The 18,954-nt window shown below is 46.8% G+C and overlaps 1 protein-coding gene across 1 annotated transcript in view; it reads left to right on the top strand.

Annotated features, from left to right (window-relative positions):
• The window catches only part of abca2 (ATP-binding cassette, sub-family A (ABC1), member 2), a 215,080-nt gene that overhangs the window by 58,804 nt on the left and 137,322 nt on the right, over positions 1-18,954 (top strand). Inside the window, exon 2 of the mRNA XM_078426040.1 lies at positions 17,750-17,843. Within this exon, the coding sequence (XP_078282166.1) occupies positions 17,750-17,843 (94 nt within the window). The remainder of the gene's footprint in view (positions 1-17,749; positions 17,844-18,954) is intronic.

Below are 18,954 nucleotides of genomic sequence, written 5' to 3'. Positions count from 1 at the left end.
CACAGTGTGTAGATACATAAGGTCATAAGCGATAGGAGCAGAATTAGGCCATTTGGCCCATCAAGTCTACTCTCCCATTCAATCATGGCTGATCTATCTCTCCCTCCTAACCCCATTCTCCTGCCTTCTCCCCATAACCCCTCACACCCGTACTAATCAAGAATCTATCAGTCTCTGCCTTAAAAATATCCATTGACTTGGCCTTCACAGCCTTCAGTGACAATGAATTCCACAGATTCACCACCCTCTGACTGACGAAATTCCTCCACATCTCCTTCCTAAAGGAACATGATGCTATGAGCTCTGGTCCTAGACTCTCCCACTAGTGGAAACATCCTCTCCACATCACATGATAAGGGAAAAGCGTTTAGTTCAAGATAAACCCAGTAAAGTCCGATCAAAGATAGAGTATAAGAAAATAACTGCAGATGCTGGTACAAATCGAAGGTATTTATTCACAAAATGCTGGAGTAACTCAGCAGGTCAGGCAGCATCTCAAGAGAGAAGGAATGGGTGACGTTTCGGGTCGAGACCCTTCTTCAGACTGATGTCAGGGGGCGGGACAAAGGAAGGATATAGGTGGAGACAGGAAGATAGAGGGAGATCTGGGAAGGAGGAGGGGAAGAGAGGGACAGAGGAACTATCTAAAGTTGGAGAAGTCGATGTTCATACCACTGGGTTGCAAGCTGCCCAAGCGAAATATGAGGTGCTGTTCCTCCAATTTCCGTTGGGACTCACTATGGCACTGGAGGAGACCCATGACTGGGAGTGGGAGGGGGAGTTGAAGTGCTCAGCCACCGGGAGATCAGTTTGTTTAACGCGGACTGAGCGCAGGTGTTGAGCGAAGCGATCGCCGAGCCTGCGCTTGGTTTCGCCGATGTAAATAAGTTGACATCTGGAGCATCGGATGCAATAGATGAGGTTGGAGGAGGTGCAGGTGAACCTCTGTCTCAGAGGGTCTGCAGTGAGATAGGTAGCAGCTCAGCACTGCTCTGTAGTTGTTGGGAGGATGGTTCAGTTGCCTGATAACATCTAGGGCCTCTTTTATTTTGCTGTAGGTTTTCTGTAAGCTTTTCCTCTTGGTCATGTGTCCATCACAATCTCCATTTGATGGGAGATAGACACAAAATGCTGGAGTAACTCAGCGGGACAGGCAGCATCTCTGGGGAGAAGGAATGGGTGACGTTTCGGGTCGAGGCCCCTCTTCAGACTGACGTCTCGACCCGAAACGTCACCCATTCCTTCTCTCCCGAGATGCAGCCTGACCTGCTGAGTTACTCCAGCATTTTGTGTTTACCTTCGATTTAAACCAGCACCTGCAGTTCTTTCCTACATAGAAAGTGCATATATAATATAAATATTATATATGAACATCGACTTCTCCAACTTTAGATAGTTCCTCTGTCCCTCTCTTCCCCTCCCTCTTCCCAGTTCTCCCTCTATCTTCCTGTCTCCACCTATATCCTTCCTTTGTCCCGCCCCCCTGACATCAGTCTGGAGAAGGGTCTCGACCCGAAACGTCACCCATTCCTTCTCTCCTGAGATGCTGCCTGACCCGCTGAGTTACTCCAGCATTTTGTTAATAAATACCTTCGATTTGTACCAGCATCTGCAGTTATTTTCTTATATATATATATATATATATGTGTGTGTGTAATAAAGTGAGAAAATAAAGTGGGAAGCCTTTTTGCAGCAAAGAGACGGCACATTAAAATCATTTTATAAAGCTAAAGTGCTGATTATTTTCAGGTCAGTAATCTAGTTAAACAATACGCAGTTGCCTGTTTAATCTCTCTTGGAGATATTGGCCCGTCCCTTCAGCTCAGCGTGATGGAACATCTGGCAGATGCTAACCGGAGGCTGGACATGGAGGCCAGGAAACGACTCATTAGGGTTGCCAACTTCCTCACTCCCAAATAAGTCAAGTCAAGTCAAGCCAAATTTATTTGTATAGCACATTTAAAAACAACCCACGTTGACCAAAGTGCTGTACATCTGATTAGGAAAAAAAAAAGAAACATACAGTGGCAGGCAGCCAAACACAACGGCGCGGCCATCTTGAAAAAAATGTTTAACTAAAGCAGAATGGTGGCCGAGCCGCACCGGGCGCTGTTCAGTCCTTTTGTACTATCCAGTCAAATCAAACTATCCATAACCATCATGAGGACAATGTTTCTTGGAACAAAGGGTGACGTAACAGCCCCACGTGACCTCACCCAGCCAGCGGCCACGTGCTCCCGCTCCACCAATGGCGGCCGCCATTGGTGGAGCGGGAGCGCGTGGCCGCTAGCTCGGTGAGGTTACGTGGGGCGCGGGGCGGTGACGTCACCTTGTCCCGTATTTGGGAAGTGAGGAAGTTGGCAACCCTACTGATACGGGACAAGGGCGGTCCCGTATGGGACAAACTAATTTAGCCCAAAATACGGGATAGACAATAGGTAATAGGGGCAGGAGGAGGCCATTCGGCCCTTCGAGCCAGCACCGCCATTCAATGTGATCATGGCTGATCATTCTCAATCAAAACCCCGTTCCTGCCTTCTCCCCATACCCGCTGACTCCGCTATCCTTAAGAGCTCTATCTAACTCTCTCTTGAATGCATTCAGAGAATTGGCCTCCACTGCCTTCTGAGGCAGAGAATTCCACAGATTTACAACTCTCTGACTGAAAAAGTTTTTCCTCATCTCAGTTCTAAATAATAATAATAATAATAATAATAATAATAATATTCATTTATTGTCATTGCAACGAGTACAACGAAATTAAAAAATAGCCAATCCTGACGGTGCGTAAAACATATATGCAATAAATGCAAAAACAAATAAATACAATTATATTAAGTACAAAAGATTTTTTAACAGTGTTGCCTAGTGCAGAAGGTAGTGTTCAGTTCTCGTATGGCCCTGGGGTAAAAACTGTTCTTAAGTCTGTTTGTTCGGGATTTGATCGACCTGAAACGTCGACCAGAGGGCAGATGAACAAACAGACGGTGGCCGGGGTGGGATGGATCTTTTATTATTTTGCCTGCTCTACTGATGGCCTACCCCTTATTCTTAAACTGTGGCCCCTTGTTCTGGACTCCCCCAACATTGGGAACATGTTTCCTGCCTCTAACGTGTCCAACCCCTTAATAATCTTATACGTTTCGATAAGGATGTCCCGGCTAATACGGGACAGTTGGTGACCCGACTACTCATCCAGAACCCAACTGAACCACACCACTGGGTTCAAACAGAGGTGACAGCGAGTCCATTCTCATCTGTCATTAAACAGATAGACACAAAAAGCTGGAGTAACCCCAGTGCTTCAGGCGCAGTAGCACTTACAGCGCCAGAGACCCGGGTTCGATCCCGACTACGGGTGCCGTCTGTACTGAGTTTGTACGTTGTCCCCGTGACCTGCGTGGGTTTTCTCCGAGATCTTCGGTTTCCTCCCACACTCCTAATACGTGGAGGTTTGTAGGTTAATTGGCTTGGGTTTGTATACTTGTTGTAAATGTAAATTATCCCTAGTGTTGTAGGATAGTGTTCATGTGCGGGGATCGCTGGCCGGTGTGGACTCGGTGGGCCGAAAGGCCTGTATCCACGCTGTATCTCTAAACTAAACTCACAACTAAATCTCTGGAGAAAAGGAACAGATGACGTTTCGGGTCGAGACCCTTCTCCAGACCGAGCGTCAGGGGAAAGGGAAACGAGGGATATAGACGGTGATGTAGAAAGAGAGAGTACAAATGAATGAAAGATATGCAAAAAAAGTGAGGATGGGATCAAGGGAGAGTGGAGCCCACAATGCTCCATTGTTGGCTTGTGGGCTAGGAGTGACTCTGCGAATAGAGTCGCAACATGGTGACATTGGCCTGAAATATTACACTTTAATAAAACATTTTGAAAACTCTCTGCACCATAGCAATGAGTTCATGCCAAGTCAATCGGTCGGTCCCAGTGCTGCCAATTCAATTTCATAGCTGAATGAACACAGCTGTTAGATCTTTAAAAAATGTTTGAACCCCCCCCCCCCCCCCCCTCACCTCACAATACACACAATGTACCTGGATGTTAATGAGTTTCCCATCGTCAAAATAACCAACAATAGGTGAAAGAGGAGTCAGTGAGCCGCTTGAGAAATACAGGTCGACTCGAGCTGAATGGTTGCAGCAACCTTGCTCACTCGCTCTGTATCTCAATTTGCTAATTGAAAACTAATGGAATGTTGGCCTTCATGACAAGAGGAGTTGAGTATAGGAGCAGAGGTCCTTCTGCAGTTGTACAGGGCCTTGGTGAGACCGCACCTGGAGTACTGTGTGCAGTTTTGGTCTCCAAATTTGAGGAAGGATATTCTTGCTATTGAGGGCGTGCAGCGTAGGTTCACCAGGTTAATTCCCGGAATGGCGGGACTGTCGTACGCTGAAAGACGGGAGCGACTGGGCTTGTACACACTGGAATTTAGAAGGATGAGAGGGGATCTTATTGAAACATATATGATTATTAAGGGATTGGACACGCTAGAGGCAGAAAACATGTTCCCGATGTTGGGGGAGTCCAGAACCAGGGGCCACAGTTTAACAATAAGGGGTTGGCCAATTAGAACGGAGATGAGGAAAACGTTTTTCAGTCAGAGAGTTGTGAATCTGTTGTGGAGATGGTGGGAGAATGGCAGCACATCATAGAGCTTATCATCCCCTTGTGGTCAGCATGGACACGTGGCCAAAGAGTAGGGTTCTGTTCCAAAGAGTGATACAGTGCGGAAAAAGGCCCTTCAGCCCTACTTGCCCACACTGACCCACATATCCCACCTACACCAGTTCCACCTGCCTGCACTTGGTCCATATCCCTCTAAACCAGTCTTATATATGTACCTGTCTAATTGCCTACTAAACGTTGCGATAGTACCTACCTCAATTATCTCCTCCGGCAGCTTGTTCCATACACCCACCACCCTTTGTGTGAGAAGGTTACCCCTCAGATTCCTATAAAATCTTCCCCCCTTCACCTTAAACCTATGTCCTCTGGTCCTCGATTCCCCTAGTCTAGGCAAGAGACTCTGTGAGTCTACCAGATCTATTTCTCTCTGCGTCTACCCGATTTATTCCTCTCAATTCTGTATCTCAAAATTATTTTGTATAAACTCCCGCTGTGATTATTCTCAGTGTTTGCCTGGGGGGAATATGAGATAATTCTATCATTAATCCTGTAGAATTGACATTGCCAAATAAAGCAATTGGTTTAAAGAAGATTGTTTAGCTGATGTCATGAGAGAGCCTTGGTTTCATAGGTTTGATCTGATCTGAATGATACTTTAATATTTTTAGCCTGTCGTCACGTTCCAAAATTAACCCCTTTGTTTTTAGATTTCACCCCACATTCTCACCAATTCCCCCTCTCCCCTCAGTGCTGGTCTTCCTTTCAACATCTATATACTAATACTCTCGTTTGTTTGTTTATTTGTTTGTTCCTGAACAAATGGTCAAAATGGTACACGCTAGCGCGACAATTCTAGGCCCACCTTATTCACCGTCGTCCCATTGGTGCTAATGGAAGACGTTTCATTGAAATTGGTGTTATATTTTTAATTGGCTGGGCAAATGTAAAAATTGTCCCTAGGGGGGTGTAGGATAGTGTTAGTGTGCGGGGATCGCTGGGCGGCACAGACTCGGTGGGCCGAAGGGCCTGTTTCTGCGTTGTATCTCTAAATCTAAAATCTAAATCTAAATTTTTAGTTATTCACATTTTAAAGTTTAAATCTATCGCCGAGGGGGGAGGGGGGAGGGATAAGGGGGGGCTGAGGGAATGGAGTGGGGGGCAAGGGGGAGTGGAGGGGGTGGAGGGAGGGGGAGAGGGAGGAGGGGAGGAGGGGAGGAGGGGAGGAGGGGAGGAGAGGGTGCTGCACCAATGCAGGAGAGGTTTGGGCCTAACGGGTCCACTTGGTCAAGTTTCTTTTAATATTTGATTCATCGATAACAATAAGGCTGAAGAACTCAGATTGGGTAGATGCGCAGAGTCTCTTGCCCAGAGTAGGGGAATCGAGGCCCAGAGGACATAGGTTGAAGGTGAAGGGGAAAAGATTTAATGGGAAACTGAGGGGTAACCTTTGGATGCAGAGGGTGGTGGGTGTATGGAACAAGCTGCCGGAGGAGGTTATTGAGGCAGGGACTACCCCAGCGTTTATCCACCAGATGGTATGTTTGTGAATACCACTGGATTTTCCATATCCTGGGATGTGCTAAACATAAACACAGTCGGTATGAGGTGTCTTGTCAATTTTGGTTGGTGTTGCATCCTTCAATAAGGTGACATGGAATACCTCACTAAAGTAGGAATGGATACGAAAATATAAACCCTAACAGCTTGTGCTCATCAGAATGGATCGCTGGAAAACCCATAATGTCTGCAACAATCTGTATTTGTAATATAGACACAGAAAGCTGGAGTAACTCAGCGGGACAGGCAGCATCTGTGGATAGAAAGATCCAAGAAGTGTTTTAGCCTTAGTTTTTATTGCCATATATGATTGCACGCCCATATTTTAATGGCCACTAGACCAAGTGGACCCGTTGGGCCCAACCTCTCCTGCATTGGTGAACCCCCCCTTAACCCCCCTCCTCCCCCCCCTCCCATCCTCCCACCTCCCTCCCTCCCATCCCCCCACCTCCCTCCCTCCTTTTAAACTTTAAAATGTGAATAACTTTAAATATATAACACCGATTTCAATAAAACTACTTGCTTTACCATCAAAGTGATGACGGTGAGTAAGGTGGGCCTAAAATTGTTGCGCTATCGTGTACCGTTTTGGCTGTAGTTCGCTCACAAACAAACAAGAGTTTTAGTTTATAGATGGTCTTTGTAACAGGAATGGCGATGAAAAGTTAATGTACACTGACATTTTGTACACTGTGGCATTTGAGGTCTTTTTTAGTTTAGAGATACAGCGCAGAAAGAAACAGGCCCTTCGGCCCACCGAGTCCGCACCGCCCAGCGATCCCCGCACATTTAACACGATCACATTAACGAAGATCTCGGAGAAAACCCACGGGGAGAACGTACAAACTCCGTACAGACGGCACCCGTAGTCGGGATGGAACCCGGGTCTCCGGCGCTGTAAGCACTGTAAGGCAGCAACTCTACCGCTGTACCACCGTGCCGGACCCTAAGGTCCTTCTGTTCATTTAAAATTAATATTTGATTGAAGTTGTTAGTTCCTGGATTCATCATTGCTATTTTCTTAATGAAAGCATTATTTATTACAACTTGGCCAATTACCATACCTTCATTAATAATCAAAAAGTGATTAAATGAATTCACCTGAAACCTGTTGCTGTGCAACGATACGTCTAGGGTTTGCTGCGGTCTGTATTTGGATGTCGGGAAGACAAATGCCCAGTGTCTAAGGTCACATCTTCACACCGTGAAAGTGCCGATCATTTGGATGGGCCTTAATTGCAGCATGTTGATGGCAGACTGGATGAAGTGTATAAAATCACATGAGGGTAGATGCACAGAGTCTCTTGTCCAGAGTAGGGGAATCAAGGACCAGAGGACACAGGTTCAAGGTGAAGGGGGAAATATTTAATAGGAACCTGAGGGGTAACTTTTTCACACAGAGGGTGGTGGGTGTATGGAACGAGCTGCCAGAGGAGGTGGTTGAGGCTGGGACTATCCCAACGTTTAAGAAACAGTTAGACAGGCACACGGATAGGACAGGTTTGGAGGGATATGGACCAAACGTGGGCAGGTGGGACTAGTGTAACCGGGACACGTTGGCCAGTGTGGGCAAGGTGGGCCAAAGGGCCTGTTTCCTCACTGTATCACTCTGCGACTCAATGATGAAAGTGGGGGGTGGAGCAAAAGTTGGAGGAGAGGAAGGGTAGGCAAAGCATGGTGAGTGAAAGGTGGATACAGGTGGATACAGGTGGTGGTGTGGGGTGGGGGGGGGGGGTTGATGCCTTAGTCCAACCACCTACCGTTCATAGTCCCTGTCATTAGCACATCTTCCCCAGCCAACAATAGGATGAACATTGACTTCTCCCTCTTCAGGTAGTCCCTGATTCCCCTCTCTATCCCCTCCCCCTTCCCAGTTCTCCCACCAGTCTTCCTGTCTCCGACTGCATCCTATCTTTGTCCCCACTCCCCCCTCCCCTGACATCAGTCTGAAGAAGGGTCTCGATCCGAAACGTCACCCATTCCTTCTCTCCTGAGATGCTGCCTGTCCCGCTGAGTTACTCCAGCATTTTGTGTCTACCAACAATGGGCCATTATGGACTCCACCCTTGCTGAGGTCATCTGTTGCTGGCCCTGTTGTGTTCTGGCCCCTCTACATTTCGGTCTGAAGAAGGGTCTCAACCTGAAACGACACCTGTGCCTTTTCTTCGGAGATGCTGCCTGTCCCGCTGAGTTACTCCGGCATTTTGTGATATCCTTGGCTGGGCGTGGACTGGTTTCTCTGGAACGTTGGAGGTTGAGTTTAGAAACTCGCTGGAATTTAGAAGACTGAGGGGGGATCTTATAGAAACATATAAAATTCTTAAGGGGTTGGAGAGGCTAGATGCGGGAAGATTGTCCCCGATGTTGGGGAAGTCCAGAACTAGGGGTCACAGCTTAAGGATAAGGGGGAAGTCTTTTAGGACCGAGATGAGAAAACATTTCTTCACACAGAGAGTGGTGAGTCTGTGGAATTCTCTGCCACAGAAGGTAGTTGAGGCCAGTTCATTGGCTATATTTAAGAGGGGGTTAGATGTGGCCCTTGTGGCTAAAGGGATCAGGGGGTATGGAGAGAAGGCAGGTACGGGATTCTGAGCTGGATGATCAGCCATGATAATATTGAATGGTGGTGCAGGCTCGAAGGGCCGAATGGCCTACTCCTGCACCTATTTTCTATGTTTCTATGTTTGAGTGGAGACCTGATACAATACAATACAATACAATACAATATATCTTTATTGTCATTGTACCCAGGGGTACAACGAGATTGGGAATGCGCCTCCCATACGATGCAATAATTTAAGTAATTTAGACAGCAGCAACCCAACGAAACGAAACAGTTGTAACAGTTTTGGACAGGGTAAAGTGCAAGTTGATCTATGCGTTGTGGCCATCCGGCTCAGCAGGACCGGGTCATAGCAGCTATGGCCCTGGGGATGAAGCTGTTCCTGAGTCTGGAGGTGCGGGCGTAGAAGGCCTTGTATCGTCTGCCCGATGGAAGGAGTTCGAACATGAAAGTTTGTACAAATTATGAGAAGCATCGATAGGGTAGAGAGTCTGAGCCTTTTCCCCAGGATCAGAATGTTCAGCGTGCCCGTGAGGTGAGAGGCAGAATGTTTAATGGAGATGTGCGTGATGGAGAATGGTGGGGGGCTTGGAACGCGCTGCCAGGGGTTGTGGTGGTGGTGGAGGCAGGTACGATCGTCTGTTTCAGAGGCTTTTACATAGGCACATGGAGGTTCAGGGAATGGAGGGGTATGGATCATGTGGTTGTAAGTTACAACTACGGCAGCTGCCCCTCCTTTCTTCCAGCTTTAGAAACATAGAAACAATAGACAATAGGTGCAGGAGGAGGCCATTCGACCCTTCGAGCCAGCACCGCCATTCACCGTGATCATGGCTAATCATCCACAATCAGTACCCCGTTCCTGTCTTCTCCCCATACCCCCTGACTCCGCTATCTTTAAGAGCTCTATCTAGCTCTCTCTTGAAAGCATTCAGAGAATCGGCCTCCACTGCCTTCTGAGGCAGAGAATTCCACAGATTCACAACTCTCTGGGTGAAAAGGTTTTTCCTCATCTCCTTTCTAAATGGCCTACCCCTTATTCTTAAACTGTGTGACCCTTGGTTCTGGACTCCCCCAACATTTCACAGGAACATTTTTCCTGCATCTTGTCTGTCCAATCCTCTCAGAATTTTATATGTTTCTATAAGATCCCCTCTGATCCTTCTAAATTCCAGCGAATACAAGCCCAGTCGACCCATTCTTTCATCATACGTCAGTCCCTCCATCCCGGGAATTAACCTGGTGAACTTACGCTGCACTCCCTCAATAGCAATAATGTCCTTCCTCAAATTTGGAGACCAAAGCTGCACACAATACTCGAGGTGCGGTCTCACCAGGGCCCTGCACAACTGCAGTAGGACCTCCTTGCTCCTAAACTCAAATCCTCTCGTTATGAAGGCCAACATGCCATGAGCTTTCTTCACTGCCTGCCGTACCTGCATGCTTACTTGCTGCGCCTCCCTCACCCACCCCATGCCCAGCACAATCAGACTGACAAAACTGCATCAAAATAGGGGAAATGCAAAGTAAAATAAAATCAACATGTCCAACACAGATGCTGAGTTCCTGCACGTTTGTAATTTATTTTTCTGTTTCCCCAGTCTGATGCTCGTACGAGATAAATCTATCCAAAAAGCATCAATATTTATGCGAATATGTATTTTCAGAGATTTTCTTTTTGCTGATGTTACCTCCAGGGCCCTGGATTTGTGGATGTTTTGAGATCAGCACTTTCCTGCTCGATGTTTAAAAGAGGTTCCTTGGCAATACAAGGAACGGGCTGTTGAGACGGCTTCAAAATCAGATGCGTTCACTTCTAGTGAAGGGTTTGTCTTGGGACTGCGTATCTGGTTAAATTGAGCTTCACTCGTCAGGGTGTGAGGCAGGCAATCATATTATCCTAATGGGTGCAGTGGATGAAATAGGAATTCTAATTCCCAGGCAATTAATCGTTGTCTCAAAATGTAATATTAATGAATCCTGCAAACCCATTTTTGGCAAGCTCTTCCAGCTGTCCAGAGTGAAAATGCGGAGGTATGGTTGTGAATGTGAAATGTGCACAGTGGCGCAGCGGTAGAGTTGCTGCCTTGCCATTAGGCCATTCAGCCCTTTAGGCCCATACTAGATCTGACTTCAGACTTCAGAGACAGGGCGGCACGGCACGGCACGGTGGCGCAGCGGTAGAGTTGCTGCCTTGCAGCGCCGGAGACCCGGGTTCTCTCCGTAGGTTTTCTCTGGGTGCCCACGGTTTGCTCCCACACTCCAAAGATGTGTGGGTTTGTAGGTTAATTGGCTTTGGTAAAAACAAATTGTGAGTTGTCTTTTGCGTGTGTTGGATAGTGGTAGTGCACGGGGCGCACGAAGAGCCTGTTTCCACACTGTATCTCTGGTTGGAAATCAGAACTAGTCTGGACCCAAGGGGAAGAATGGCCTGATTCTGATATGCATCTGAGAGAAGGCCATCGTTAAAACTGCGTCTGAGAGAAGACCATCGTTAAAATTGGGTTTTACTGCAGTGTGAGATGTTCTTCTGAGGTTGGCAACATATCAACATAGGAGCTTTGATCTGTCGTTTTCACACCTTACCCTTCCATATCACTGTCTCCCTCTCCCCTGACTCTCAGTCTGCAGAAGGGTCACGCCCCAAAACATTATCCATGCTCTGGGCTTAAAAAACTCCAGAAGCAGTTTTTAATTTTATAGATACAGCGTGGAAGTAGGACTTTCGGCCCACCGAGTGGGAGAGTCTAGGACTAGAGATCGCAGCCTCCGAATAAAAGGGACGTACCTTTAGGAAGGAGATGAGGAGGAATTTCTTTAGTCAGAGGGTGGAGAATCTGTGGAATTATATGGGTTCCATCAATGGATATTGTTAAGGCGGAGATTGATAGATTCTTGATCAGTGCGGGTGTCAGGGGTTATGGGGAGAAGGCAGGAGAATGGGGTTAGGAGGGAGAGATAGATCAGCCGTGATTGAATGGCGGTGTAGATTTGATGAGCCAAAATAGTTTACTTCTGCTCCTCGAACTTACGAGTCTGCGCATCGACCAACAATCACCACTACACTAGTTCTATGTTATTCTAATTTTGCATTAACACACTAGGGGCAATTTACAGAAGCCAATAGACAATAGGTGCAGGAGTAGGCCATTCGGCCCTTTGAGCCAGCACTGCCATTCAATGTGATCATGGCTGATCATTCTCAATCGGTACCCCGTTCCTGCCTTCTCCCCAAACCCCCTGACTCCGCTATCCTTAAGAGCTCTATCTAGCTCTCTCTTGAATGCATTCAGAGAATTGGCCTCCACTGCCTTCTGAGGCAGAGAATTCCATAGATTCACAACTCTCTGACTGAAAAAGTTTTTCCTCATCTCAGTTCTAAATGGCCTACCCCTTATTCTTAAACTGTGGCCCCTTGTTCTGGACTACCCCAACATTGGGAACATGTTTCCTGCCTCTAACGTGTCCAACCCCTTAATAATCTTATACGTTTCGATAAGATCTCCTCTCATCCTTCTAAATTCCAGTGTATACAAGCCAATTAACCAACAAACCTGCACGTCTTTGGGGTGTGGGAGAAACCTGGAGCACCCGGAGAAAACCCATGCAAACTCTGTACAGGCAGCACCCGTGGTCAGGATTGAACCCAGGTCTCTGGCGCTGTGAGGCAGCAACTCTACCGCTGCACCATTTGCGTATTAACCAGATTCTGCAGTCTCGTGCTAAGCTCCTAAATGAAAAGGCATCATTGAGCTGTAGAAGGACATTACCTGCTATTATGCCATCGTTTCCAAAGCAGCAGGCAGTCAATAACGAGAGTAAACATTCTGTGAATGTAAGTGCACTTATTCAAAGATGGCCCGTTGTAATGTCAGCATTACCAATACACAATCACACCATTTTCATATTTGCTGAGGCAATCCAAAATGTGCTTAAGATATCCTTATTCCTTGTAGATATTCTCACAATAGACAATAGACAATAGGTGCAGGAGGAGGCCATTCGGCCCTTCGAGCCAGCACCACCATTAAATGTGATTATGGCTGATCATTCTCAATCAGTACCCCGTTCCTGCCTTCTCCCCATACCTCCTGACTCCGCTATCCTTAAGAGCTCTATCTAGCTCTCTCTTGAATGCATTCACACTTAGCATTTGCACGTCTTTGGAGTGTGGGAGGATACTGAAGATCTCTGGGGAAAAAAACCCACGCAGGTCACGGGGAGAACGTACAAAATGCACACGGACAGCGCCCGTAGTCGGGGTCGAACCCGGGTCTCTGTGAGGCAACAACTCTACTGCTGTGCCGCCGTGCCGCCCTTTTAGAATTAAATAGATATTCTTCTGAAATATAGCACCAGTTTCTGCTCAGAGGTGAGAGAAGTGTCCTAATTGGCAGCATTCTGCCATTGATGTCCCAGCGTTTGGTTCTGCAGTGACAAATTCCAAATCCATGTTGCTTTTATTCCGCGGATGCGTTGTGTCTCGTTTGCTGTGGTTTTGACAGCTCTTTGAAAACAGACTCTACAATGATTTACCTCCAGGCTCAGTTGATGCTTTGTTGGCAAATTTCAAGTTGCATTGATTGCTTTGTGTGACTATTATAGCAACAAACTCCGCGCAATCCACTGCTTCTAACTCCGAAATCTCACCAGTCAGGAGTCTTTTATTATCATCTGTCACAAAACTGAACAATGAAATTCTTATGTGCAGCAGCAGAACAGATATATAAACATAGTTCTCTGCAAACACCATAATAAACAACAACAGTTTATATATATATATATATATATATATATGCTGGAGTAACTCAGCGGGACAGGTAGCATCTCTGGAGTGAAGGAATGGGTCACATTTCGGGTGGAGACCCTTCTTCAGACTCCGTATATATAAATATATATATATGTATATGTATGTATGTATATATATATATGTGTGTGTGTGTGTGTGTATATATGTGTAAAAACGTTTACATATGTAAAAACACACATATATATGTTTTACATATATATACGTTTTACACACATATATTATATATATATATATATACACACACACATACATCAGGTTCGATCCTGACTACGGGTGCTGCACTGTAAGGAGTTTGTACGTTCTCCCCGTGACCTGCGTGGGTTTACTCCGAGATCTTCGGTTTCCTCCCACACTCCAAAGACGTACAGGTATATAGGTTAATTGGCTGGGTAAATGTAAAAATTGTCCCTAGTGGGTGTAGGATAGTGTTAATGTACGGGGATCACTGGGCGGCACGGACTTGGAGGGCCGAAAAGGCCTGTTTCCGGCTGTATGTATATGATATGATGATATGATATATATATATATATTTATATATATGGAGTCTGAAGAAGGGTCTTGACCTGAAACATCACCCATTCCTTCTCTCCAGAGATGCTGCCTGTCCCGCTGAGTTACTCCAGTATTATGTGTCTCTCTTCAATATAATAGACACACATACAGATATAGATGGATAAATAATAAATAAAAGATAGATTGTTAATAAATAAAAGATGCATTATATATATAATGTGTCTTATTTATTAAAAATGCATATTTTATTTAGTTAACTATATCTGTATCAATATATATAAATATATGTGTGTTTGTGTGTACCCAGACACACACATTATTATTATATAATATGTACCTTTTATTATTTATGTATCTTCTGCAAACAAGTATATTTTGTGCATCTTGTTTCCCATTGAAATTGTTGACATCGATTGTGAGCCAGGTCCTATGGCACCAGCTAGCCATGTACACTCAGACCAAAAATGACCCCCCCCCCCCGCCCCTCACCACCTGTTCCTTTCCTTCCTCCGTGTAACTCAGCGGGTCAGGCAGCATCTCTGGGGAACACGGATTGGTGACGTTTCACAGAGTGCTGGAGTAACTCAGCGGGTCAGGCAGCATCTGTGGAGAACATGGATAGGTGACGTTTCACAGAGTGCTGGAGTAACTCAGCGGGTCAGGCAGCATCTGTGGAGAACATGGGTAGGTGACGTTTCACAGAGTGCTGGAGTAACTCAGCGGGTCAGGCAGCATCTGTGGAGAACATGGATAGGTGACGTTTCACAGAGTGCTGGAGTAACTCAGCGGGTCAGGCAGCATCTGTGGGGAACATGGACAGGTGACCAATGAAGAATGATTACGTTGGCTGTGATGTATACTACATCTTTATGACTGTTCACATCCTGGACTTTCCTTCTATTTTATGTCTGTTCCTCAGACCTGTAACATAGACACCCATTCCTTCTCTCCAGAGATGCTGCCTGTCCCGCTGAGTTACTCCAGCACTTCGAAGTCTCTCTTCGATTTAAACCAGGGTCTGCAGTGCTTTCCTACATATTTTACAAACAACGCTCTCCTGAGGATTGGAGTGTGATGGGTGTTGGGAGGTTGCAGCTGCAATGATACGAGTTGGTGGGGGGAATGGAAGACCTCAGCCAACAACTTGATCTGAAGAAGGGTCTCGCCCCGAAACGTCACCCATTCCTTCTCTCCAGAGATGCTGCCTGACCCACTGAGTTACTCCAGCATCTTGTGTCTACGGCAGAATGGACTCTGTGAATGGGAGTGCTGTCACGTTGCCCTGCAGATTTGTAACAGAGACAGAGTGTTGGGTACACACAGGGGTCGGTCGGTCGGTCCATGTGGAGAGAGAGGGCGAGGGGTTAACACTGAAGGTTGGTAACCTTACAGCAGAACTGGATTTAGTTAGCGATTGAGATAAGCAGAAACTCCTCCTGGGGTTTTTCACTGCGGGTAGCTCTGAAAGAGATCCGAGTAAATTAAATGCTAAATCAGTAGCAAGATTCTAACGTGGAAAGAAAGTACTGCAGGTATCAAAGACAGACACAAAGTGCTGGAGTAACTCAGCCGGTCCGGCAGCATCTCTGGAGAAAAACGCCGGATGACGTTTTCTGGAGGATCCTGACCCAAAACGTCACCCATCCTTTTTGTCCAGAGATGCTGCCTGGCTGACTGTGGTACTCCAGCACTTTGTGTCTGTCTTTAGTAAAATGCTGATGTTTAGTTTAGAGATGCACTGTGAAAACAAGGCCTTTGGCACTTGGAGTCCACGCCGACCATCGATCAGCCCGCCCGCTAGTTCTATGTTATCCCACTTTTGCGCCCTACACACACACACAAAGGGGAATTTACAGAAGCCAATTCACCTACAAACCTGCACATCTTTGGAGTGTGGTAGGAAACCGGAGCACCCGGAGAAAACCCACGCAGGTCACGGGGAGAACGTACAAACTCCGTACAGACAGCACCCGTGGTCAGGATGGAACCCGGGTCCCTGGCACTGTGAGGCAGCAACTCTACCGCTGCGCCACCGTGCTGCTCTGCTTAAAAACGACAGTCGTAACAGAAAATACCCAGGGGCAATGTCTTGTACAACTGCAACATGACCTCCCCAACTTCAATGTGCAGGAAGGAACTGCAGATGCTGGTTTAAAGCGAAGGTAGACACGAAGAGCGGGAGTAACTCAGCGAGACAGGCAGTATCTCAGGAGAGAAGGAATGGGTGACGTTTCGGGTCGAGACCCTTCTTCACACTAGTAAGGGATAAGGGAAACGAGAGATATAGACGGTGATGTGGAGAGATAAAGAACAATGAATGAAAGATACGCAAACAAGTAACGATGTGAAAGGAAACAGGCCATTGTTAGCTGTTTGTTGGGTGAGAACGAGAAGCTGGTGCGACTTGGGTGGGGGAGGGATGGAGAGAGAGAGAATGCCGAGGTTATGTGAAGTTCGAAAAATCAAAATTCATACCACTGGGCTGTAAGCTGATACCCAACTTCTACACTCAATACTGACTGATGAAGCCCAATGTACTGAACATGGTGATAATGGGGGGGGGGGGGGGGGGGGTGGTTGGTGATGAGGAGTATGTTGGGGCCTGGGGAGGTGAAGTTGTTAGAGTTTCTAATCCCTGTTTTGCCATTCAGTGGAAAGAATGAGAGTGGGTCAACATTGGGTTAACTGAGAAGAGCTTACTTAACTGAGTGTAGAGTTTGGGAGGTCCTGTTGCAGTTACATAAGTTGTTGGTGCGGCCACATTTGGAGTATTGAGTTGAGTTCTGGCCACCATGTTGTAGGAAAGATGTTGTGAAGGGTGGAGAGATTATCTACGAAGGTGTGAGCTACAGGGAGAGGTTGAGCAGGCTGTGACCCTATTCCTTGGAGCGCAGGAGGATGAGGGGCGATCTTATAGAGGTGTGTAAAATCATGAGAGGATTAGATCGTGTAGACGCTCAGAGTCTCTTGCCCAGAGTAGGGGAATCAAGAACCAGTGGACATAGGGTTAAGGTGAGGGGGGAATGATTTAATAGGAACATGAGAGGAAAGCTTTTCTACACAGATAGTGGTGGGGCATGGATCGAGCTGCCGGAGGAGGTAGTTGAGGCAGGTAGTATCGCAATGTTTCACAAACATTTAGACGGGTACAAGGATAGGACAGGTTTAGAGGGATTTGGGCCAAACATAGATAAGTGGGACCAGTGTAAGATGGGACATGTTGGTCGGCGTGGGCAAGTTGGACTAAAGGGCCTGTTTCCATGCTGTATCTGTCTATAACTCTGTAGGAGCTCTTAATACGAAAGTTTGACAGATTTAGTTTAGTTTAGAGATACAGCGCGGAAACAGGCCCTTCGGCCCACCGAGTCTGCACCGACCAGCAATCCCCGCACACTAACACTACCCTATACACACGAGGGACAATTTACACTTATACCAAGCCAATTAACCTACAAACCTGCACGTCTGTGGAGTGTGGGAGGAAACCGAAGGTCTCGGAGAAAACGTACAAACTCCGTACAGACAGCACCCGTAGTCGGGATGGAACCCGGGTCTCTGGCGCTGTGAGGCAGCAACTCTACTGCTGCGCCGCCGTGCCGCCCTAAGCTGATTTGCCCTGAGGAGCTTTTCCCACATTAAATGTCTTTCCCTTTTTCGTTTGTTCACAGTGGGTCTTGGCGTTCGAGATCTTCATACCGCTGGTTCTCTTTTTCATTCTGCTGGGACTCCGTCAGAAGAAGCCAACCATTTCCGTCAAAGAAGGTACAGTATCTGGAGAGCCTGATCACAATCGGCACTGTGTGTAATTAACTCCCCTCCGCCCACACCACCCTGCTGTGATAGACCTGACTCGGTTGCCAAAGCTTCCACTGGTGTCTCAGAATGTGATGGGCAAGTGAGTGGGGGCTGTCAGCCCAAGGTGTGTTGGAAGGAACTGCGGATGCCGGTTTGCACTGAAGATAGACACAAACCTCTGGAGAAACGCAACGGCACAGGCAGCATCTCTGGAGAAAAGGAATAGGTAAGGTCTGAAGGAGGGTCTCAACCCGAAACGTCACCCATTCCTTCCCTCCAGAGATGCTGCCTGTCCCGATGATTTGCTCCAGCATTCTGTGTCTATCTTCGGTGTGAACTCAAATAGTTCAGGAAATCTAGGTAGTCATGAAGCTTTGATCCGACTATAGGTGGGGAGAATCCACAAAACATTAAACAGAAACATCAGATTAGAACGCTGTTAACCTGGATCAGACAACTGAGGATTGCCATGTTTAAATGGCATTGGGCATTGCTAGTAATTCTACTGGTTTTGATGTGTGAATGGGGTGATGGCTTCCACTTCTGGTCTGGTGCTGGCTGCCATTTCCACCCCTGGCGCTCAGGTCAGAGTGATGTCGTAGCAATGGCATTATAACATAATTGCTGCTTGTTGGCGTTCCATATATACAGGAGCTAAAAGCTAGTTAAGCACTTACCGTTCAGCTCCTGTCACGCACTATTAACCAGTTCACTGCTTATGTAATGATCTTCTGTGAACACACGCACGCACACACACACACACACACACACACACACACACACACACACACACACACACACACACACACACACACACACACACACACACACACACACACACACACACACACACACACTTCAAAGCAGTACGGAAACGAAGCTAATCAGAGGGAATCTATTAGGGAATTAAGTACATGCTTGTTAGCAATGAGAGGATATTTTATGCACACAACGGAGAGCACTTTGATGACGAGGGGCACAGAATATACAAAGATACCAAATGGGATTGAAGTCCCACAGGTGCAGCGGTAGAGTTGCTGCCAGAGACGTGGGATCAGTTTCAGTTCAGTTAAGTTTA

Source organism: Rhinoraja longicauda, chromosome 31 (assembly GCF_053455715.1).
Source record: "Rhinoraja longicauda isolate Sanriku21f chromosome 31, sRhiLon1.1, whole genome shotgun sequence".
NCBI lineage: Eukaryota > Metazoa > Chordata > Chondrichthyes > Rajiformes > Arhynchobatidae > Rhinoraja > Rhinoraja longicauda.
The sequence above is the reverse complement of the archived record's forward strand: the minus strand, read 5'-3'. Positions and strand labels throughout refer to the sequence as shown.